At 37.7% G+C, this 25,357-nt stretch overlaps 1 protein-coding gene across 1 annotated transcript in view; it reads left to right on the top strand.

Moving 5' to 3' along the window:
* Positions 1-25,357, top strand: part of Sema3d (semaphorin 3D) — a 183,658-nt gene that overhangs the window by 70,938 nt on the left and 87,363 nt on the right. Inside the window, exon 2 of the mRNA XM_055612908.1 lies at positions 14,132-14,319. Within this exon, the coding sequence (XP_055468883.1) occupies positions 14,169-14,319 (151 nt within the window). The 5' untranslated portion in view covers positions 14,132-14,168. The remainder of the gene's footprint in view (positions 1-14,131; positions 14,320-25,357) is intronic.

Genomic DNA, 25,357 nt, shown 5'->3' with positions numbered 1-25,357 from the left:
TAGTATTCCATTGTGTAAAAGTACCACAATTTCTCTATCCATTCCTCCGCTGATGGACATCTGGGTTGTTTCCAGATTCTGGCTATTACGAATAAAGCTGCTACAAACATGGTTAAGCAAATGTTCTTTTTGTGTACTTGAGCATCTTTTGGATATCTGCCTAGGAGTGGTATTGCTGGGTCTTGAGGAAGCACTATTCCTAATTGTCTGAGAAAGCACCAGATTAATTTCCAAAGTGGTTGTACAAGTTTACATTCCCACCAGCAATGGAGGAGGGTTCCCCTTTCTCCACAACCTCTCCAGCATGTGTTGTCACTTGAGTTTTTGATCTTAGCCATTCTGATGGGTGTAAGGTGAAATCTCAGGGTTGTTTTGATTAGCATCCCTCTGATGGCTAAGGATGTTGAGCATCTCTTTGTTTCTCTGCCATTCTATATTCCTCTACAGAGAATACTCTGTTTAGCTCTGTACCCCATTTTTTAATTGGATTGGTTGATTTATTGCTTTTTAACTTCTTAATTCTTTATATATTCTGGATATCTGCCCTCTCTCAGATATAGGGTTGGTGAAGATCCTTTCCTAGTCTGTAGGCTGTCATTTTGTTCTGACAACAGTGTCTTTTGCTTTACAGAAGCTTTTCAGTTTCAGGAGGTCCCATTTATTGATTGTTGATCTTAGAGCCTGTGCTGTTGGTGTTCTGTTCAGGAAGTTATCTCCTGTGCCAATGAGTTTTAGGCTCTTCCCCACTTTTTCTTCTAACTGATTTAGTGTATCTGGGTCAAAGTTTCGGAAAAATCTGAATTCTGGTAGGTTGTCTGGAGCACAAGGCAGAATTTTGTTTTGCGTATTGAATACTACAGATGCAGCTTCAACCAGAAACATTTTCAAGATTTCATTGTAATATTTATATAAAAGAGATTCTACTAGAAATGCAATGGCATTGTAGCGTTGGCACTTGAAGCATTTTAATATCAGGTGAAACCTATGAGCATAATATATTTTCATCGCTATAAGTATAAGCAATGATCATTAGAGCACAGTTGCTTCTGATTTCTGAGAGTGACTGCCCCTCTGCATTTTGATTGTTGGAGTCAACATGGTTATTAATAGTTCTATTTGTGACATCTAAAATTCGAATCTAATTTAAAGACTTGGCGTCAGAACTCTTCAAGTGACTTTAAGTTTCCTCAGAACACTGATTATGTTGTTGAAAGATAATTCTATGTGTTTTGATCATGTGCAACATGTGTCGGAAGCATATATTTATATACTCAAGAGCACTGGGTGTTATCATAAGGATGTTTGCATCTAGGTTAACATTTAATCAAATGTATATATACATACAGATGCTGCTTGCCAATTACCAAGTACATGATGTCACGCCATTATCATTTGATAACCCAGGGAACACACTGTCTATTTTTATCCACAGATAGTGTTATGTTTATGAAGTTAATTATTTGAATAATTTTTCTTATGGAACGGAACACTTCAATTGCTAAAAGTGTTTATTTCCCAGAGATATTTCTGGCTATGAGGATATGGCTTCAGGAATGCAAATCCAAGTAATCTGTAATGCTGTTTTGTTGGGTGAGTTTTATATATGTATATATATATATATATATATATATATATATATATATATATATATATATTCAGTGCATTTTAAAATACAGCACAGTGTTTAAGCCATTTTACAAAAACATGCAGTGACTACTGTAATGTAGGATTAGTAACAAGTGGTTTATCCAGTCTCTGTGAATGATGTCTAGTGAAGTGATGTGTATAATAATTTAGTATAAGAGAAAGAGCACTGGATATTATCATAAGGATGTTTAAAACCAGGTTAACTTTTAATAGACTGTAAATGAAATTTACAGTTTTACTTTTTGAGATGCCATAAGAAAACATTGAATTATTTTATATTTACTTAAAATTACATATAATGCCACAAGCTATAGACTAAGGAAAAACCCAATACCAACCATGAGAAACCTCCTTTAGAGTTTGTGTAGGAGAACAAGAGCCTACAAAAGCATTGCAGACTATTTAGCTCTTGATCTTGGTTGCCTCCTAGATGATAATGGAATGTCCCTATTTCTGAAGAGACCACATTCTTTGGACATAGAACTTGGGAGGTTGAAAGCCCCGTGAAAGTCTAGGAAGCATCAACATTTCTATACAGTGTGGAGTCTGTGAAGCACAACAAGGATCAGTATGGCAAAATATCCCCAAAGGGGCAATAGTGGCACTCATATTTTGGCAGTTGTCTAATTGACTTAAGCCCACTCAGCAGGAGGATATCGTGCTAGGTACTGAAGTGGAGCCAACTACCCAGGACAGCAAGGCTGTGAACCTTTTTTAAAATTTTTTATTTTTTTTTATTTTGTTTTTCTTTTTTTTTTCTTTTTAATTATACTTTATTTACTTTGTATCCCCACTCTAGTTACCTCCCTCCTCCCCTCCCAATCTTTCCCTTCCTCCCCCTTCTCCACACACTTCCCTCCCCAAGTCCACTGGTAGGGGAGGGTTTCTTTTCCTTCCTTCTGATCCTAGTCTATCAGGTCTCATCAGGAGTGGCTGCATTGCCTTCCTCTGTGGCCTGGTAAGGCTGCTCCCTCTCAGGGGGAGGTGATCAAAGAGCAGGCCAATCAGTTCATGTCAGAAGCAGTCCCTGTTCCCACTACTATGGAACCCATTTGGACACTGAACTGCCATGGGCTACATCTGTGCAGGGGTTCTAGGTTATCTCCATGCATGGTACTTGGGTAGAGTATGAGTCTCAGGAAAGACCCCAGTGTTCAAATTTTCTGGTTCTGTTGCTCTCCTTGTGGGGTTCCTGTCCTTTCCAGATCTTACTATTTCCCACTTATTTCTTAAAACTCCATGCACTCTGCCCAACATTTGGCCATAAGTCTCAGTGTCTGCTTTGATAGTCTGCAGGGGAGAGCCTTTCAGAGAACCTCTGTGACAGATTCCTAACTTGTTTCCTGTTTTCTTCTTCTTCTGGTGTCCATCCTCTTTGCCTTTCAGAGTGGGGATTGAGCATTTTAGCCAGAGTCCTCCCTCTTGATTAGTTTCTTTAGGTGTACAGATTTTAGTAGGTTTATCCTATATTATATGTCTATATGAGTGAGTATATACCATGTGTTTCTGCTTCTGGGATAGCTCACTCAGAATGATCCTTTCTAGATCCCATCATTTACCTGCAAATTTCATGATTTCCTTATTTTTCATTGCTGAGTAACATTTATTTTTATTAATTACAGTTTATTCACTTTGTATCCCAGTTGTAGCCCTCTCACTAATCCCCTCCTAAGCCCAGTCTTCCTCCCTCATCTCCTCCCATGCCCCTCTCCAAGTCTACCAATAGGGAAGGTCCTCCTCCCCTTTCCTCTGACCTTAGCCTACCAGGTCTCATCAGGTGTAGCTGCACTATCTTCCTCTGTGGCCTGGTAAGGCTGCCCCCCCTTCAGGAGGAGGTGATCAAAGTGCCAGCCACTGTGTTCATGTCAGAGACAGACTCTGTTCCCCTTACTAGGGTACCCACTTGGAGACTGAGTTGCATATGGCCTACATCTGAGCATGGAGTCTATGTCCTCTCCATGGATGGTCCCTGGTTGGAGTATCAGTCTCTGAAGGATGCCTGGGCCCAGGGTTTTTGGTTCTGTTGCTCTCCTCTGTTGCTCTCCTGTCCCCTCCAGGTATTTTCATCTCCTCCTTATTCCATAAGATTCCCTGCACTCTACCCAAAGTTTGGCTCTGAGTTTCAGCATCTGCTTTGATACCCTGCTGGGTAAAGTTTTTCAGAGGCCCTCTGTGGAAGGCTCCTGTCCTGTTTCTTGTCTATTATTTATTTATTTATTTATTTATTTATTTATTTATTTATTTATTTATTTATTTACTTGAACTCACAGGATCCACCTGCCGCTGCCTCTCTGAGTGCTGGGATTACAGGTATGCACCACCATGTCCAGCTCTACCGACAAACTCTTACAGTTTATAAATACCTTCAGCAAAGTGGCAGGAAACAAATCAAACAAATCATTAGACCTTCTATATACAAATGTCAAAAGAAATCAGGAAAATAGCACCGTTCACAGTAGTCACAAACAATATAAAATATCTTTGAGGAAACTCTAACGAAGCAAGTAAAGGAATGAATGAGAAATTGATGATGTCAGAAAATGGAAAGAACTCCAATGCTCATAGATTGGTAGGATTAACATGATTAAAATGGCAATCCAACCAAAAGCAATTACAGATTTCGGTAAAAATACCATCAAAATTCCAACACATTACTTTACAGACACTGAGAGAGCAAAGCTCAATTTCATATAGATAAACAAAACCAGAATAGATAAAACTATCCGGATCAACAAAGGAACTTTTAGCGGCATCACCATCCCTAATTTCAAGCTTTACTGCAGAGCTATAATAATAACACCTGCATGGTATTTGCATAAAAACACCCAGGTTGCAATTCGATTTCTTCTGTTAGGCAAATGACACTGACAATAGGGTGAAGCGCAGCCTACAGGGAATGAAGGGTATTTCATAAACTCCACATCCAGCAGAGGTTTAGTATCCAAAGTATATAAGGCCCTAAAGAAACTAGATATCAAAACCCGAAACAATTCCATTAAAAATGGGGTACAGATCTAAACAGAGAATTCTCAACAGAGAAATCTCAAATGGCTGTGAGATACTTAGCTCTGAGCTCCTCTGCATCATGTTCGCTATAGAATTGCCTCTATTATGATTAGCTATGTCCCTTGTATTCCTGATATTTCCAAGATTTTATCATGAAGTAGGTTGTTAGATTTTGTCAAAGGCTTTTTTGGCATCTAATGAGATGATCCTTTTGTGGTTGTTTTTTTCCTTTCAGTTTGTTTATATGGTAGATTACGTTGACAGATTTTTGTATGTTGAACCATTCCTGCATCTCTGGATTGAAGCCTGCTTGATCATGGTGGACTTTTTTTTTTTTTCTTGACATATTCTTGAATTTGGTTGTGTGAGTATTTTATTATTTTGCATCTATGTTCATAAGACAGAAAAATGGTCTGTAACTCTTCTGGTTGTCGCTGCTGTTTTCTGAGTCTTTGGGTGTTTTGTGTATCCAGATTGTTTTTTATTCCCCTTTTTTTGTGTGTGGTTTTATTCTATTTTCTTGGTTTTGGGGATTTTGTTGTTGTATTGGGTTGTTGTATTTTGAAAAATAACAAATCTGAGGGAAAGAATATCTGAAAGGACTTGAAGAAGAAGAATATGATCAACATACATTTAACCACTGAAAAAATAAAAAGGGAAAGAGGCTTTGGATTTGAGAGAAAGCAAGATACACTACATAAAAGGTATTGGAGAGAGATGAAGACAATGGGGACATGATTAGTCCATACTTTAATTTTTGAAAAGTTCGTGCCATGTGATTTCAGTTCATTACCACCATATGTTCATAATGTCTTTGAATGAACACTTGTCCCTATTTTAAAGTAGTCAGATAGTATTTGTATTAGAAATTCAAAGGTACTACTTTTGATTTGTGGTTCTTATAGTTTCTTATCACATGTCATGACCCAATACATATAAAGGTTCCTTTTGTGCACTAATAAAATATGGAAAGCAGTCATTCCTTTTCTCCTTTCAACCTAGCTCTGTGTGTGTGTGTGTGTGTGTGTGTGTGTGTGTGTGTGTATGCATACCTGAAAACAAATCCTAAATCAGGGTTTATTCTTCATGTCTGAAGAATTACTGCATGCTTTAATTATTGTTCTTTATACAGAAAAATTTTCAATAGTAACTATTCATCAGCTTGCCTTATGACTTTTGTAACAGGTTGTTATAAGTAAATAAGTCACATCAATGAAATTCAAATAAAATTTTATATCTCTTGTTTCTTATATAAAATTTTTGATGAGTTACCATCCGTATAATAAGCTTCGGACTTTTTATGTTCTTTGGGGAAATGGCATAGGGCTTCTTGAGTGTTAGATTGTGCCTTTGGATCTCTGATTTAGTGGAACACTGTGTAAAAATCTCATAATCAGAACACTCCCCATTGGCTCCACATCTGAAGATCCCCAAGAGAGCTGTTTGTCTCAGTGAACATCTGGAATAGATTATATACAGCTAATTGGCTCCAGGTTGAGCTTGTTATAGACAGTAGCACGCAGTATAGCCTATGCAATTCACTAAATCCACCCACTTTGGGTAACTCACACCTACTTCTATTTATTCATAATTCCTCCCAGATGTAGAGCTTATACACACGTGTGTGTGTATATGTGGACACTCACAAATACATGCATACACATGAAGATAGAAAAAGTCAATGTTTTAGTAGAGATGTTATTGACAAAACATTTCTTCATAATCTATTAAAATAAAAAAATAAATATTGAATTTAAAGGGTTTTTGGGAAGAACAAAAAAGGTCAGGAATAATAGTGTTAAAGAATGAATTTGATAGTAGAAAATTATTCATTTTTTAAAAAGGATCTAGCATTTCCAACATTTTTCCTGAATTTTATTTCTCCCCTTTGGTACATGTTCAGCACGTGTAGGCACTTACCAGGATGTCATCATAGTAAAACAAGCAATGCTTTGATTTTAAACTTATTTAACATTATGAATGAGTGGGTTTATGAGAAACAGTATGGCCACTGTTCACTGAAACCAAAGCATCAATCTTTTTAACAGACGATGTTGGAGGCACAGGGCATGTCTTAGCGATTAATGACCAGTTGGAAGAGTAGCTATCTCAATACATAGCCAAGGGCCATTAACCTCAACCAGTCATTAATTTCCAGAAAATGTCCCAAACTGAGGTCATTAATGCTAATAAAATGCACATATGGTGTGTTCTCTTTCTTGGTGTGTATGCAAACACACATGCCTGTTACATACACTGTTATATGTCACAAAAAAGCAGCAATCCTCCACATGTCCAAGCCCTCTGAAATTCTGAACTTAACAAGGATTTTAATCTACTCTCTTGGTTCCACTTACCTCTCACTGTTTTCAGAGAATATAAGTAACATGCTCACATCAAGGTTGTTAGTAAGATGGATTCAGACACCAGAAACTTTTTTTCACAGGTAGACAGAGAGGAAGGTCAAAAAGCTGCACGAATAAAATGACACAGGCTCTGGTGGGTATGGCGGGACTGGCACACATTGCTGAGTAAACACTAAGGACAGTAAAGCGAAGAACTTGTTAGGTTCCAAAGTGGCATGAGACGAAGTCAAAAGTCGTCAAAAGTTTCTCATTGGTCTCCTCCTCATCATTTCCATCTGGATTATAGACTGGATCTTCTTTCCTTCAGCTCATAACCATCTACCAAACGCTACTTGCTTTTCCAGAACCACGAGCTAGGAAACACTATTTATTGAATTCTTTCTTACTGTTTTCCATCAAATTTTCTGTCCTCCAAGAGTACATGTCTAGCTTAAAGTATAATTCTAGCTATAAAGTGCAATTCATGGCTAGTTTAAACTTATTTATGAAAGATTATTACTTTCTTTTTTAAGTTTTATTAATTACACTTTATTCACTTTGTATACCCCCATAAATCCCTCCTTCATCCCCTCCTAATCCCACCTTTCCTCCCCCTTGTTCATGCATGCCCCTCCCCAAGTCCACTGATAGGGGAGGTCCCCCTCCCCTTCCTTCTGATCTTAGTCTATCAGATCTCATCAGGAGTGGCTGCATTGTCATCTTCTGTGGCCTGGTAAGGCTGCTTCCCCCTTAGGGGGGGAGGTGATCAAAGAGCAGGCCAATCAGATTATGTCAGAGGCAGTCCCTCTTCCCATTACTATGGAACCCACTTGGACACTAAACTGCCATGGGCTACATCTGTGCAGGGGTCTTAAGTTATCTCCATGCATGGTACTTGGTTGGAGTATGAGTCTCAGGAAAGACCCCTGTGTTCAAATTTTCTGGTTCTGTTGCTCTCCTTGTGGGGTTCCTGTCCTTTTCAGATCTTACTATTTCCCACATATTTCTTAAAATTCCATGCACTCTGCCCAACATTTGGCCATAAGTCTCAGCATCTGCTTTGATAGTCTGCAGGGGAGAGCCTTTCAGAGAACCTCTGTGACAGGTTCCTAACTTGTTTCCTGTTTTCTTCTTCTGATGTCCATCCTGTTTGCCTTTCGGGATGGGGATTGAGCATTTTAGTCAGAGTCCTCCCTCTTGATTAGTTTCTTTAGATGTACAGATTTTAGTAGGTTTATCCTATATTATATGTCTATATGAGTGAGTATATACCGTGTTTGTCTTTCTGCTTCTGGAACAGCTCACTCAGGATGATCCTTTCCAGTTCCCACCATTTACCTGCAAATTTCATTATTTCCTTATTTTTCATTGCTGAGTAATATTCCATTGTGTAGATGTACCACAATTTCTGTCCCCATTCTTCAGTTGAGGGGCATCTGGGCTGTTTCCAGCTTCTGGCTGTTAAAAATAAAGCTGCTACAAACATGGTTGAGCAAATGTCCTTATTGTGTACTTGAGCCTCTATTGGATATATGCCTAGGAAAGATTATTATTTTCTTAAGCTGCTTTTTATAACATTTCTTACATCTTAATTTTAAAAGTATTTTTGTTTCACTCTAATCGTTGTATATTGTATATTGTGTGGGTTAGTAATTGTTACTTTGATAAGCACTGGAGAAGAGGAAACCTAACTGTGGGATTGCCTCTCTTAGATTTGCCTGTAGGTATGTCATTGGGACTGTATGCCTTCTGGCTAACTGAGGGAGGAGAGCATCACTCATTGTGGGCAGTGCCACCTGTCACCAGGTAGACCTGAGTTGTATAAAAAAACTAGCTGAAGGCGAACCTGAAAGCAAGCCAGCAGACAGCTTTTCTTTATGGTTTCCACTTCACTTCCTGCCTCCAGGCTCTTACCTGGAGCTCAGGCTCCTTTCAGTGATAGACTGTAACCTGTAAATTGTTAAAATCTTTCCCTCTCTAAGTTGCTTTTGACGGTGGGGTTAGCACAGCAACAAAAAGTAACTAATACAGAAACAATTGCCACTTCTTCTGGAATGAAAAATAATCTCCCTATCATCTTAAAAACCCGAGAAATAGGCTGTGATATCAATGACTCAATAGGAATGAGATAATGTGTAACATATATGCAAATATATCTATATATACAAATGTCATTTGAAATTGTATAAATATAGTTTAAGCGTACAGAAAGCTTAACTCAGGTGTGGTGATGTGCAGTTATTATCCAATAATCTAGGGCTCAGAGATAAGGGGACAACCTCTAGCTTGAGAACAATCTTGTGAGCATGGGATCAGCAAGGGCTATACAGTTAAGACTGTCTCCAAATAAATTCAGTAGACAGATCATTGGTTCAGTGTGTACACTGCTCTTACAGGAGACCCAAGTTCAGTTACAAGCATGCTCATTAGCAAAACAGGTAGCTCATAATCTGTAACTCTAGCTCCAGGGTGCACTGGCCTCTGCAAGAGTCATTCATGTCAGGTGGCATCTGTGCTCACACACACACATACACACACACATACTCACAAACACACATACACAGAGAGAAAGAGAGAGAGGCACATAGTTGAAAAAAATATCTATTATAATATCCAAACAAAAACTTGTGATAAGCATTGTCAAAAAAAGCAAATATATTAGGTGAATCTATGAGACAAAAATACATCATTTCAACAGTGTAAGGACAAACTAAGGAGTTGAAAGACTGCCTTTATTAGACATGGAGTTGTTGAAAATACAGTTCAACTCTGATCTGATATTTTTAACCGATTATTAAGAGGGAGTCAGTTTGTGGTAACAGTGTGAACATGCTTAACCACTACTTTACAAAAAAAAATTCACGGGCTGGGGAAATTATTTAGTTGGTAAAATGATGACAGCAGTTCAAATCCCAGAACCCACATTAAAATTTAAAAACCAGGAATGTTGGTATGCACTTGTAATGCTAGGTCTGGGAAGAAAAAACTTGTGACTTGCTGGCAGCCAACAGCCTGCTCAGTGAGATCTGGGCCAGTGAGAGCCCTAGCCTCAAAACACACAAACAAATAAGCAAAAACCTAGTGGACAGTGCCTGAGGAATAACACCAAAGATTGTCCTCTGGATTCCCCACAGACGTTCAACTGCTCACAAGTGGGCTTGCGCGTGCACACACACACACACACCCACACACATTAAACACAACAAAGTTTTAGAGTTATTTCAAATGTATTATTTAAACAAGGATTCCATTTGTAATATTAATACATGAGTAATTCTAAGTTGAAAAACAAATTCTTATAAATGGCTGCTGATTCATTTAGCATTTTAATTTTAATACAGTTTGTGTGAAATATGTGAGGCTATCTTTCATGTGTATCATGGTCTGCATGTAAAGAGCAGAAGACAACTTTCAGGAGTTGATCCTTGCCTTAACTTTGTTGAGGTAGGTGGTCTCATTGTTTCTCCTGCATCTGGGAGATTCTCCTGTCTCCTTCAAGTACTAAGAGTACAGATGTGTGCCAAGGGAGGTTCTGAGTATTGAACTCATCCAGCATGTGCAGCAAGCTGTCCTACCCTCAAAACCATGTAATCATCCTATTTTTGTGTCTTCTTGTTTTATGAGGTCATTTTTTTTAATTAGTTGAGGTTCTGTAGAGGAACCTCAACTAATAAACATAGAATAAATATTTATATTAGGGAGATTTATTGGAATGGCTACAGGCTGTGGGCTCTGGTCTAACTAATCCAACAATGGCTGCCTATGAACAGAAGATCCCAAATTCCAGCAGTTGTTCAGTCCTCAAGGATATATATCTCAGCTGACCTTCAGGATATGCCAGGATCCTGAAGAAAAAGAGCCTAATGCCAGTGAAAGATAGGCTTGCCAACAAGAGAGAACATAAATGGGCAAAAACAGAGCCTCCTTCTTCCATGTCCTTTAGAGGGGCTGTCACCAGGAGGTGTGGCCCAGATTAAAGGTGGTGCTGGCAAGGATGTGGAGAAAGAGGAACCCTCCTCCACTGCTGGCAGGTATGCAAACGGGTACAACCAATTTGGAAATCAATCTGGCACTTTCTCAGAAAATTAGGAATAGTGCTACCTCAAGACCCAGATATGCCACTCCTGGGCATATACCCAAAAGATGCCCCACCATTCAATAAGGATATTTGCTCAACTATTCTGGCTTATTTGTAATAGCCAGAATATGGATAAAACCTAGATATCCCTCAACGGAGGAATGGATACGGAAATTGTGGTACATTTAGACAATACTACCCAGCTGTTAAAAACAAGAAAATCATGAAATTTACAGGTGAACGGATGGAACTACAAGAGAGATCATCCTGAGTGAGGTAACCCAAAAACAGAAAGGCATGGTATATGCTCACTTAAAAGCGGTAATTAGCCGTATAATATAAGACAGCCATCTACAGACCTAAAGAAGCTAAACACTAAGGAGGACCCTAGGGAGGATGCTTAAATCTCATCCAGAATGGCAAACAGAATAGACACCTGAAGCAGGAGAAGAGAGGAAACAGGATGGGAGCCTATAACAGATGGTTCTTTGAAAGGATCCACCTAACAGGGGATCAAAGCAGATGCTGAGACACATCCAAACTTTGGGCAGAGCCCAGGGAGTCTTATAAAGGAAGAGAGGGGTGGGAATAGCAACACATGGAGGGGACAGGAGACAAGGAGACCAACAAAACTAAAATATCTAATTCCCAGGGGGTCCTGCAGAAGCTGATGCACAAACAGAGGACCTTACTTGGAGAGGACCTAAAGCCCCTGCTCACATGTGGCCAATTGGCAGCTCAGTCTCCATGTGGATCTCTGAGTGAGGCGAGCAGCGGCTGCCTCTAGTGTGAACTCAGTTGACTGCTCTCTGATCACTCGCCCCTGATGATGCACCCTTGCCAGGCCATGGAGGAAGAAGATCCAGGCAGTCCTGATGAGACTTAACAAGCTATGTGCAGATGGCAATAGTGGAGAACTCCCCCTTTCAGTGGACTAGGGGAAGGGGTTAGGGGTAAGAGGGAGGAAAGGTGGGACTGGGAGAGTTGAGGAAGAGAGCTTCAATTGGAATATATAATAAAAATATTGTGAAGAAAAAAATTAAAAATAAAAATAAAAAATATGGATCTTCCCACCTCAAAAGACCTTGATTAAAGGTTTATGTGGATTGCAGTGGGGCTTCCTACTTTAAATAATTTTATTAAGAAAAAGAAATCCCTTAGAGGTGTGGCCAGTCATTTGGGTTTTAGTTAAATTGCAGGTATAGTCAAGTTGACAACCAAGAATAGCCATCACATTTTCTTTTTTTTCTGTTACACTGTACTTATTTGTGTAAAACCTTCAAGAAAGTTCAGGTAAATGTGAGTAAAATAATGCTAAGGGGCACATTAGATAAAATATCATTAAATAAATATCTAAATAAATTTAATTATACATATGCAGTACTCTGTAAGAATTAAATCACATATTATACATAAGGGATAATTACATTATTTCTATACATATTTTGAAAGCAATAAAAGTAATTGAGAAAATATAATTTATTCAGCATAAACAGTAATATAAAAGAAAATTTACATAAAGTTGAAATTAATTCTCAATGTGTATCAGACATATGTATATCATATACCTTAAAAATTGATGTATTTTGCTTTCAGGGCTGGATTTTACCTTCTGAGATTTAAAATAACTTTGATATTGAAAGTCTTTAACAGATCTAGGCATTTTCCTTCCACAAATGAGACCTGGGCTCCTATCCAGAGCACCAAAAAGCTAAACCAACCAAAAAATGCGTCACACACTTCAGAAAACTGAATAATTGATCTTTCGTAAGGAAAAAACAAAATCAACCTTAATTGAATATTCTAAAACTAACACAAATAACCTTGCAATGTTTGTCATGAATATGCAGTAATGAATAACACCACTTAAAATAGGATTCATAGTAACTTGGCATGAAGCTATTCACAAGGAAATACCAATGTTGTCTTACAGTAATTACAAAGAACAGGCTTTACATGCAGATCACCTGCTGGGCTCCAGTATGGCAATTTGTTTCCTGTTGACTATTGACTAGAAAAACAGATGATATCTTATTTGTTACGAGAAGAGAAGTGAAAGATCCTGTTAAAATTTGAAGATCACTGGACTTCAGAAAAAATACTATGGGCTTAGCCAGGAAGAAGACAGCCAATAGATTAAGTCCTGATCAGTTATTTTGACTCATCTCTTCTTAACCACGTGGCATTGGAAGAATTATTTAGCTATGAACCTGTTTTCTCATTAGTGAAAATTTTTAAAGAGTTTTGTTTCATACAATTTATTAGTGTTAAATGATTTTGATCATACAGAATACATTTTTAATATATCTGATATATTTTTATAATTGATAGGTGTGCATTTTAATTACAGGTTTAGTTTGAAATATGTGTTTATATATTCTACGTATCTTAAAGAACATCTAGTCAGCTTCCTGTCAGAGTGTAGTTAGGTACTATTTCTTCCTCTCATAAGTTTTTATATTTTACAGCGTAATATCCTGTGTAGCCCTCTCCAGTGTGGGACAGATTTGCCTGCACTCATAGCATAGGACATGCTTCTAGCCTAACTTCTGCGTTGTGGCCCTAACTTGATCTTAGCCAATTTCACCAACTTAAACATCTGTAAAGCCTTGTAAGCCAGAAAGATGGAAATTCCCTCTTTTGTCTATTTCCATTTGAGGATTTTCTTCATTGCAGGTTGTCAGGAATAACAAATGGAATTCTACAAGCACTTCTGCTTTATAAACAGACTCACCAAGTTTTGAAAAAAAAAAAAAAGATCGTTCCTTGAAGGTACGCATTTAAACAAAAAACAAAATAAAACAACTTTTGTAGAAGAAAGTTATTCATTAACAAAATAGTTGAATTTCTACCAGTGTATTCTACTTCTCCAACTAAAGATAGACTTGAATTTTATTACTTTTCATTCAGTATATGTAATATGTCTGTAAAAATAAAAGCAAATGTATAAGTTATGTTTTGAAAACATGTTTTACATTTAGAAAAATGTTGATAACTCTATGAGAACTTAAGATACTGTCTTTGAATAGTGTTTTTATTTTTTTCTGATTCATAGGGTGAGTTAACAGTATTTGAAATACAATATTTTCACCATGAATGCTGATAAAGATGAGAACCAAAGGTCCAGAAATCATGATCTTCACTTTTTTCATGCCTGGACTATGCTAATCATGACGGTGCTGTTTCTTCCTGTGACTGAAACATCAAAACAAAATATTCCACGGCTCAAGCTATCCTACAAAGGTGAGCACATAAATATCTTACAGTCTTCACTAGAATATCTAAATGTCTTCTTTTTATACCTCGTTTCTTTTATTTAGAAATGGATACTTCTACAAAGATCAGTCAGTGTATTAGAATGCAGGCTACAATCATATGAAAAAAGGGGGAGTTAGTATGACCTGGAGAGGACAGGAGCGCCACAAGGACCAAACATATCTGAGCACAGGGGTCTTTTCTGAGACTGATTCTCCAACCAAGGACCATGCATGGCTATAACCTAGAGCCCCTGCTCAGAGGTAGCCCATGGCAGCTCAGCATCCAAGTGGGTTCCTAGTAAGGGGAACAGGGACTGTCTCTGACATGAACTCAGTGGCTGGCTCTTTGGCCTCCCCTCGCCCTCCCCCCCCCACCATAGGGAGGAGCAGCCTTGCTAGGTCACAGAGGAGGACATTGCAGCCAGTCCTGATGAGACCTGATAAATTAGGGTCCGATGGAAGGGGAGGAGGTCCTCCCTTATCAGTGGACTTAGAGAGGGTCAGGGAGGAGATAAGGGAGGGAGGCTAGGATCGGAAGAGAATGAGTGATGGGGCTACAGCTGGGATACAAAGTAAACAACCTGTAATTAATATAAAAAATAAAAATTATTAAAAAAGAAAAAGAAAAAAAGAAAAGAAAACCACACTTAAGTATAAGCTGATTGTATGAGTTCAAGTGTTCAGTGAATAGTCATTTTTATTATTACCAAACATTAATTTTATTTTATACTGACTTTCTTTGGGATAATCATTTCTTTGTGATCCAGGCTTTGTACACCAGCTTTGTCAAGAATAAATAAGCCATTTTTAGTTGCTAAGTTAAAAACAAAAGAATGCAGGCTACATTACTTTTGCAAAGTGAAGGATGCCAAACCTGCCCAAGTACAATTTTTAGTTAGCATTTATAATGAATAATTTATTCTCCAGGTATATTTAGTGTTTATTAAAAAAATCAAATGTGTAACAGTAGGAAAATTAATAAATTGTAGTAACTCTTACTAACTACTGCTACTCTTCCAAGCTAAATTATATTTTGAACAGTGGTATATTATTATATCGAAACAGTTTCATATACAATCGCTAAGATATCATTTATAAAGGTTTTGAAGTGGGAAAATCGATATAAAAGGTATAAACTCCAAGGAGATGATTAAAACAAAATCTATGATAATTATTTTTAAATATTAAATTAATGTGAATGAGTAATGTGAAAGCATTATGTCATAGTTGTTTATTATGTGGATGTTTGAATGAATATATAGTTTTTTTTGCCAAATTTCATGAGTGTAGACTTTATTTTTTGCTGTCTTATGACTTATTACAGGCTTCTTACCACAAGTTTTAAAAACTCTGCAGGGAAAACAAACAACTTTATTTGAACTTCTATTAAAATTAAATTGGTAATTTTAATATCTTCTGGTCTCTAAGATGCCCTTCCTCCAGTGAAAATTAGTTTTGGTGATAAAATTTAATTGTATTTTAAATGGAAAATCAAACAAAATCTTAATATTCTACTGGTTGCACAGATTATTATTAATATGGATTATGGATTATTAATGTGGATATTAATATGGATATGCATTATGGATGAGATGAAGCACATTGGTAGAGTGCTTGCCTAGAATGTATAGGGCCTTGAGTTCAACTCCCAGTGCTGAAAATAAAATGGAAAAGGTGAACAAAATGTGTTCATTGGATTTTATGTTTCATGTGTTAAGGATTTGAGATTTTATTAAATTTTCATATACTTAATATATGAAACCATTTAATTGGAGTATTAAAAATGTAGGGTAAGCTTTTTACATAAATGATAGATTTCATCATGGGGTATAATTTATTAGAATTTTGATTCACTAATAATTAAAAGGTACATTTAAGGATTATATCATCAATTAATTACAGATATGTTTTATTGTGTATCGTTCCCCCAAAACCTATTTACACCAGGTAAGGTGTGTCTGAAAATAGAAACCTAAGACAATGATTCTTAACCACACTAACCTCATGCTCATGGTCATCTTTGCTGAGTACTGAGGTTACAGCCATGTCTCCCCAAGACTGCCTACTCTTTATCATAACTTCTTTTGTTACTTGGGTTCTCTTCATATCCATGTTGAATAACAGCCAACAGGAATGAGACACAGGGTCCATATATGGGTGATCAATTGGAAGACAGGGAACAAGCACTTCAGAACCTAAACCAGCAGATTGAAGATCAAATATGTTTAGATGATAGGAGCTTTTTGATCTCTTAGAATGAAAAGACCCAACTAAGCATTCTGAGCTCTCAAAGGACATGCTGCAAAAGCCATGACTTACAGTTCAGTTTCTTAGGTCTGTAATCCCAGGATTCATGAGCCTGAGGCAGAAGGATGGCAAATTTAAGCATAGCTTATGCTATATAGCACAGACCTGCCTTAAGAATAAAACAAGCCCATTTCCCACCATCCTGAGGAGGCCTGTGGGAGGACTGAACAGCATTCAGCTTAGAGTGTGCTTGCCTTACTCCACATCTGCCTTCCCACTTGGTACACAGCCAGGAGACCCAGCAAAGGTGAGCTTTATGAGGACCCCATCCCCATTCTGAGTAGGCCTTTGGGGGGCCTGAACAGCATTCAGTTTAGAGCCCTCTGCACTGACTCCTGATCTGCCTGGCCAACCTGGGACACATAGGCAGCTGAGCCAGCAGAGCCAGCAGAGGTGAGCTGTACGTGGGCTCTGACTATCATTGTCCACCATCATGAGGAAGCCTGTGGGAGTCCCAAGCAACAGAGTCTACTCTACCTACTCCAGAGCTGCCTGACTATTAGGAATCACCTGGCCTGCTAAAACCAGAGACAACCAGAGGCCAGCGCAAGAACACAGCAACAAAACCCAGGGCCATATGACACCACCAAAACTGAACTATCCTATCACAGCAAGCCTCAGAGATACTATCATACCTGAAGCACAAGAAAACAATCTTAAATATGAGATTATAAAAATAATAGAGGCCCTAATAGAGGAAGCAAATCTCTTAAAGTAAACAGGAAAATGCAATCAAGCAGAAAAAGGAAATGAATAAAACTGTTCAGAAATGGAAATAGAAACAAGCAAGAAAACCTAATCTGAGGCAATGCTGGAGATGGAAGAGAACAGGATCTACAGACAGAATGCAAGAGATGGAAGCATCACCAACAGAATACAAGAGATGGAAGAGGGAATCTCAGGTGTAGAAGATACGATTGAAGAAATTGATACATCAGTCAAAGAAAATGTTAGATCTAAAAAGTACCCGGCACAAAACATCCAAGAAATCTCAGACACTATGAAAAGAACAAACCTATGAATAGTAATAACAGTGGAGAAGACTTCCAGCAACAAGGCCCAGAAAATATTTTCCATAAAATCATAGAAGAAAATGTCCCCAATCTAAAGAAAGAGATACCTATTAACATATAAGAAGCTTATAGAACACCAAATATATTGTCCAGAAAAGAAAATCCTCCCACAAATCATGATCACAACACTCACTATACAGAACAAAGAAAGAATCATCACAGCTTCAAGGGAAAAGTGGCCAAGTCACATATAAAGGCAGACCTATCAGAATTACACCTGACTTCCCACTAGAAACTCTAAAAGCCAGAAGGGCCTGGACAGATATCCTACAGACATGAAAAGACCACAGATGTCATCCCAACTACTATACCCAGCCAAAAGAAGACCAACAGAGCCAACAAATCTTGGCCAGGAGGGGTCTGCAGAGACTGATGCACTAACCAAGGTCCATGCATGGAGAGGACCTAGACCCCCTGCTCAGATGTAGCTGATAGGCAGCTCAGTCTCTGTGTGGGTTCTCTAGTAAAGGGAACAGGCTGTCTCTGACATGGACTCTGTTGCTTGCTCTTTTATCACTTCCTTCTGGAGGGGCATCCTTGCCAGGCCACAGAGAAAGAAGTTACAAACAGTCCTAATGAGACTTGATAGTCTGGGGTCAGTTGGTAGGGGAGGAGGCCTTCCCCTTTCTGAGGACTAGGAGAAGTCAATAGTGAAGAAGAGGGAGGAAAGGTAGGACTGGAAGGAGATGAGGGAGAAGCCTAGGAATAGGATATAAAATGAATAAATTTTAAAAATAAATTTAATTTAAATAATACTTAATAATAAAATTGACTATGAGTATAAAAAGGATAAAATATTATGTATCTTCATATATATACATATATGTTTGTGAGTATGTATATATATACATATTAATATATCAAGATATAGATAGATACAGAGAGATGATAGATTTTAGATAAATAGATATTACCAGATTGATGATAGCTAGATAGATGATTGAAAGATAGTTTGATTAGGTATCTATAAAGAAAAATATATATTTAATGTCTCAAAACATTTCAAATTCTCCTCAAAGATCCTGATGACCTACAAGTAAATAAAATGGTTTTCAGGAAAAAGAAATTAACAGTTTCTAAGATAAGAATTTTTGTTACACCTAAACAATCAGACCCTCACTTTAACAACTAGAGTCTCCCAACACTGAAGAGTTACTACCCATGCCAAGACACTGGGGGCTGGGTAATGGTGTCAAAAAAAGAAAACATGTAGTAAAAACTGAACTTGAGTGGACACAGTTGCTTACATTAAAAGATAAGGACAACAGACAGCTGTTGTGTAATGAGGCAGTCTATCAAAATAAAGCCACAGCAAAAAAAAAAAAAAAAAAAAAGTTCTTCTTGTGGTGGTAGGAGGGTGTTTTACCCCGGTTTTGGAGACACCGTGTCATGATGTAACTGAGGCTCGTACGCAGGGACTTTGTTGGTGAGTGCTGAGATTACAGAACTGTGTTACTAAGACTGTCATGTTCTTCCTAACTATGTGGTGACCTTTTCCTTAAAGTCCCAAATTGGGTTCAAAAGATGGCTCAGCAGTTAAGATATCCACAGTGATGAAGACTAGAGTTCTGATCCCAGTACCCACAGTACCAAATCTGGCCATCTTGAAAACAACTGTAATCACAGCTCTGAGGCAGATGGAAGTGCAGAGGGAGGACTGCTGAAGCTTGTCGGTTTCTAGACTAGCTGCAATGCAAGCAAGCTACAGCTTCAGGGACAGACGCTGTCTCAAAGAAATAGGGAAAGAGCAACAAAATAAGACACTCCATACCATCTTGTGGCCTGTGAGCACACAATGCCTACTCACACAGAAATGAATATAAAAGACTTTTAGAAGTGCTATCATTTAGAAAGACAGTCTTCAAAGTCACATTTTAATGTTTATATTGTGGCAGCACTCTGTTTTGCAAACCAATATAATTTGATGACTACTGGTACATAACAGTATGCCACCGTGACACTCAGTACTAAAAGGAAATGAAGCCTAGTTCTTTTTTTTAAATTTTATTTTTCTTATTAGTTACATTTTATTAATTCTGTATCTCAGCTGTATCCCTCATTCCCTTCCCAATCCCACCCTCCCTCCCTCATCTCCTCCCTGCCCCTGAAGCCTAGTTCTGAAGGAAAAGAATCTTGCTGAGAGTAGCTGTGTAGCTCTCTCTAGTGTATCCATAATAAAATGTTGGCTGGGATTGCAACACAAAAGGGATTGAGCATTGGCTGGCATTGTTGTGAATTAAAATGATGTTAGGCTGAATATACTGTTATTTGTTATTAGCCCAAAGATTATCACATTGGTATTATTTAACCCACAATCACAAATAATAAGATACAGACACTTGTTAGAATTTGTACTTGTCTATTTACCTTGGGTAGGGCAGATATTTCTACCTAGGTTGTCTCAGTAACCTCACCATCCACCTCCCAGCTCCATCTGCCTAACCATTCCTATCTTGGCTACCTTCCATCCATAGCCTTATAAACACTTGCTTTTATTCTTCATCTGGGCCTTTCCATGTCATTATTGGAGTCCTTCCTCCCAGCCTGTGTGGTTCCTTTTCCATGATAACCCATTGTGATGCCCTCTTTCCTCTGTTCATCTGTCTTGTCTGTCTCCCTTGATTTTCCTGTTCCCAAAGCCTGGGAACCTTAGTTATGCCTACCCCATTCTGCCCTGCCTAGGCATAGGCCATTTGTTTAATAAGCCAATCAGGTAGGTTTACATAACAAGGATAGGTGTATCCTGCCAGTAACCAGATCTTGAGGGCTGGTAATTAGCTTCAAATTAAAGCATTAGTATTGGGACCAATTAATGAATTATGAGGCTCACAGCAGATCTTCTATGAAAGAGGTTTATTAGGTGGATATGAAGAAAGGGAGAGAAGGAAGAGCAGGACATGATGGGGAGAAGGGGAGGGTGCTCCGATAGAGAAAGAGAGAAGGCCAAGAGGCCAAGAGAGACCAAGAGAGAAAAAGACCAAGAGAGTAAGAGAGAGACCACTTGTTGGCTTATCCCTTTCAGGGGCAAGGTGACCATGCTGGCCAGGTGTGGCCACCTAGCCGGCGACACATGATGACATCATAAGTTGCTAGGCAACCCAGAAGCAGGTTTTGTTTCAAAATCCTAACAATTATACCAACCTTCAACACATTTCAACAAACATTATGAAAGCAGAAAACACATGTTTATTCCAGGATAGAATTATTTGAGATGCAGTACACAGACTTATTTTCAAAAGGGGAGTATTTAACCTGTACTTCCCAATCATAGTAGGCTGAAATTCAGTTATACAAAAAAAGTAATGTAACAATATTATCTTGTCTATCTTTGTGAAATCCAGTGCTACAGTTAACTTTTACAAATACTTTATAAAAGTATTTGTAAAATACTTTGGTTTTTATGAAATACACTTACACAATTCAGCAAGTAAATGAAATGAAATAAAACAATGCTGGAAACTTGTTATCCATATGTCAGAAATGAATTCTCAACTTTATCCTGCAGAATATACAAACTGCAAAGTAAAAACTGGATTATGAACACAAGCATAGAAACTAAATTATATAGTGTTGAGTCTAAATATTGAAACAACATTTTTTTTCACCTTAGAATAAGCAAATATTTCTTAGGCAGGATATTAAACTAATAACTACAAATATTTTAAACTAAGTATCAAACTCTACATATCAAAGTCAGCTATGAAATAATTAGGACACTTAAAATAATATGTTTTTGTAGGAAGTTGCCAACAGTTCAGTGCCATAAAGATTATAGTTCTGAGCAGATTGAGGGACTCCAATAGCATCTCTGTTTGCCTTTTTCACATTAAATACAGGTATGTAGAAGGAAAGTCATTTAGTTTCTTGCATATCTTTTCTTAAAAATGACCTCTTGCTGAATTAAAGAAAAGTATAGGGCAGAAATTTACTGTCATATTGTATCATTTTGAGGGGCATTGCTTGTGTACCACACTTCCATTTTTCAATCAAAATCATCGTTGGTAGTGTCCTTTCATTTTGCTGTCCTTTTATTTCCCTAAAGAGTCTGATAAATTAATTGAAATCAGCTGGCCCCTCACTATGCAGAAATGGCATGAACAGATTAAAGTTCATGCCTCTGTCTTAATTACCAGGAAAACATAGAGAAATAAAAACGAACCAAGCTGAAAAATATTTACCTTGGTTTTCAACCTTCGTTTTAAGAGTGCAATCGCAATCCACAAGTCTTTCCTCCTCAGGTATACACTACTCAACAGCAGAAGCCGGAGCTATTTTGAGCAGCTGTAAGATCATTTTGAGTGATTTCTTAAAGGTCAACAATATTGCAGCTATTTTATCCTAAGGATGTTCTTTAATAAGAACTTGGCTGTCAGCCACTGAGCCCCAGGAGCTCGTTTTGATCTATTGTATAAGAAGGTTTCCTTCAGTTCCTGTTTTGAATTCTCACATATTTACTCTTATTGCACCTCTTTTCTGAGTAAATAGGAGAAGATGGAGATGGGGTAGTTAGACCTTTTCTGACTTTGTGCTACATGATCATTACCTGCATTTGTCCTATGAACTGGACATTCATCATGGCTTCTACAGTGATACTGCCATTTTATACTAAATTTCCAGTTTTGTTTTGTGAATGTCTGTGTCTGAGACAGAGAGACAGAGAGAGAGAGAGAGAGAGAGAGAGAGAGAGAGAGAGAGAGATATGGGTTTCATGAAGCCTAGAACTCACTCTGTAGACCAAGCTGACAATGAGCCTCCTATCTTCGCACCTCTGCCTACCAAGCATTGAGATTTCAGGCATGAGGTACCACGCCCTACTTAAAATTCAGATGCCAATAATTTATACACAGGGACATATGAATGCATATTCAAATAAGTTCAGAATTTTCATGTTGTGATGAGAATTGAATCCAGGGCTGTGCTAGATCTCTGTCTCAGCTTTATAAAATAGAGTTATGAGAACTGATCCACTTAAGTACTCCTAAATAACTGTTTTCTCACAATGATTGTTAGTGATTATGTAATAGGTGTATTTGTCTTTATAGGTATTCTGTATAGGAATGTGTGTCTGTGTGTGTGTGTGTGTGTGTGTACATTTACCCATATAACATGTTCTTACAATGCTATTAAGTTTGACATTCCAGAAACCCCTGTTTCTGGATATATTAGCAAGGAAAGGAAAACAACTTTGTGACAGTTTTCATACATATGTAAGTCATTTTGCAAGTAAACAGCTAGGTAAAGTTTTATGGCGTGCAATATTCTAAGTCAGAGAAAAGTCACTGCCCACTTTGAACTTATTCTCATGCAAAAACAACAGGTGAAAATACTGCCAAACATTGTTTCAAGTAAGTGTAAGTTGTAGGAAGTCTATGACAAGAGTGAAAAAGCCCAGTACTCAGATTCCTCATCCCTGTGTGAGTTTCCCAACTCTGGGGAAAGCATTGCTTCAAGGCAGATTTAACCTATAAGACATTAGAGGCCCTAGAGACAAAAAAACTTGTCCTGGAGCAAGAAGCTCTGAAAGAGCAGAACCTAGTTGCATATTTACATTTGTCAAGTCCAAGGCCCAGGATGCCTTCTCCTGATTGTGACCATGAGGGAAATATGACATATTCAGGAGCCCAAATATTAAGACAAAAATAGTAGATGTCACCACTACCTATTTGGGAAATATATTCTTTTCAACAACCCCAAATAGTAGAAACCAAAACTCACATGAGTTTTCATTAACAAGAAAAACTTGAAGTCTTTTGTTACTTTTTTGCCTACTACTTTATAATAAGGTTTTGATTGATTTGATTGAATGCTTATTTGTTTTACCAGAACTTTTAAATGCACAACTAGGTTAATCCACTCTTTCAAAATTTTTCAAACTAATTTATATAGCTATATAAAGTGTTTCTTGTGTCTCAACTAGAAATTTTCTTTGTGATTGCCTCATAGAACCAGTTTAGTTTGATTCATCCAATATCATGTCTGTTTTTCTCAATTCACTGTGGCAAAGCAGTAAATGGATTAGCTTCTGAAACCACAGGACTTAGATCTTGACTATTCTTATAAGATGTGAAACAGTTGAAGAGGCAGGAGTGTCAGGAATTCAGGGCCAGTCTGCACTATTGGCATTCCTGAGTCACAAAGAAAAGATGAAATAAAACAGAAGAGAAGAGGAGAGACAAAAATAAAATCTTTAAACGTGCTGTTTAAACTCTAATAGTTCAACAGAATAAATGCTTTTATTCAGTACAAAAAAAGTTGGCACTTAAATGGTGTGTTTTCCTAAAGCCATCCTACAAACCAAATCTTTCAGTAATGGAAATCATAACAGAATGGAAGACACAGTATTAATGAACTCGTGTTGCTATACTCAGTGTAAATATATATTTATATGTATATATATAATATATATAGTAAAAAAATTCTTGCTCATATATTAATTCTAAATATTGAAACAGAGAGCCCATCCACAAGAGGTGAAAAATGGAAGACAGAGAGAGGTTTCATCCCTCTTTCTGACACTCATTCTTTATGCACTATAAGAACAGTTACTTGCTATCCTGTTTCAAGTTTCCTCACTTGAAAGCTAGTTTTCTTGATGGTAGATTCTTCTTGAGGACTAATTTAAACAATAGATAAAGAGATAAAGAGCTTCTCAGATGTTATCACTGAATGAAAGTTGTGACAAAATTCAAAGAGTGTGAATATAATGTCTCTTTGAGAATATATATAAAGCATACTTCCCTTCTCATGTTTACATACAAAATGGTATTTCAGCATTTGGGGCAGAAATGTTGCCATAGACAACATGACAAACCATTAAAAAAAAAGACAGACAATTAATCCTAATCCTACAGTCACTCTAGGAGAGTTTATCCTCAAAAGTGATTTACATCCCTGCACTATTAGACGACTTGAGTTCCTGCCAGGTTTTACATCTTTAGTTTAAATAAAATAGGTTGTCTACTGCTTGTAACAATTAGCTGTAGGAATGGCTTAGCAGCGTACAGACCTTACCCATACAATTTTGTGAGAATGCATCAATTAACGTGTTAGGATTAAGAGTTTGAGGGTATTTGTGTTTACAAAGGAGAGAGTCCAGCTCTTTAATTCAAGCAAGCTGAGCACAGGGGGCCTCAGTGTCCTCCCACGTTTCTGTTCTAAGTGGGGTTCAGGCATCAATAGAGTCAGTATAACCTGGGTGTACATCTCAGGAACACTGAACCCAGGGCCTGCTCTTAAACAGCTGTGAACTACAGCTGATTGGATGAAAGGTAAATCCTGAGATACCATCCACTAGACTGTTTTGTTTCCATGTTCTTCTTCCCTTTCGCAATGAGCGTGTGGACCTTGAGCATGTGTGTGTGATCACAGGGGTCCGCAGTTGGGATTCCAGATGGCACATTACCATCTCTTCATTACTCTCAATCTGGAACAAAGTCTGCCTTGGATGCTAAGAGGTAAACAAGGTGAACAAAACTCGCTCTGGAAAATCATTAGTTATATCTTTATTATGCTTTTCCACTGCTGAAAGAAATTCAGCAATATTTTAGACATCACTCTTACCAGTAAGAGATATTAAGGTATTTTCAAGTACATTTGCGTGTGTGTGTGTGTGTGTGTGTGTGTGTGTGTGTGTGTGTGTGTGTG

Source organism: Psammomys obesus, unplaced genomic scaffold (genome assembly GCF_907164565.1).
Source record: "Psammomys obesus unplaced genomic scaffold, mPsaObe1.curated_primary_1811, whole genome shotgun sequence".
Classification (NCBI taxonomy): Eukaryota; Metazoa; Chordata; class Mammalia; order Rodentia; family Muridae; genus Psammomys; species Psammomys obesus.
Note: the sequence above shows the minus strand (reverse complement) of the source record. Positions and strands in the feature narration are given on the sequence as shown.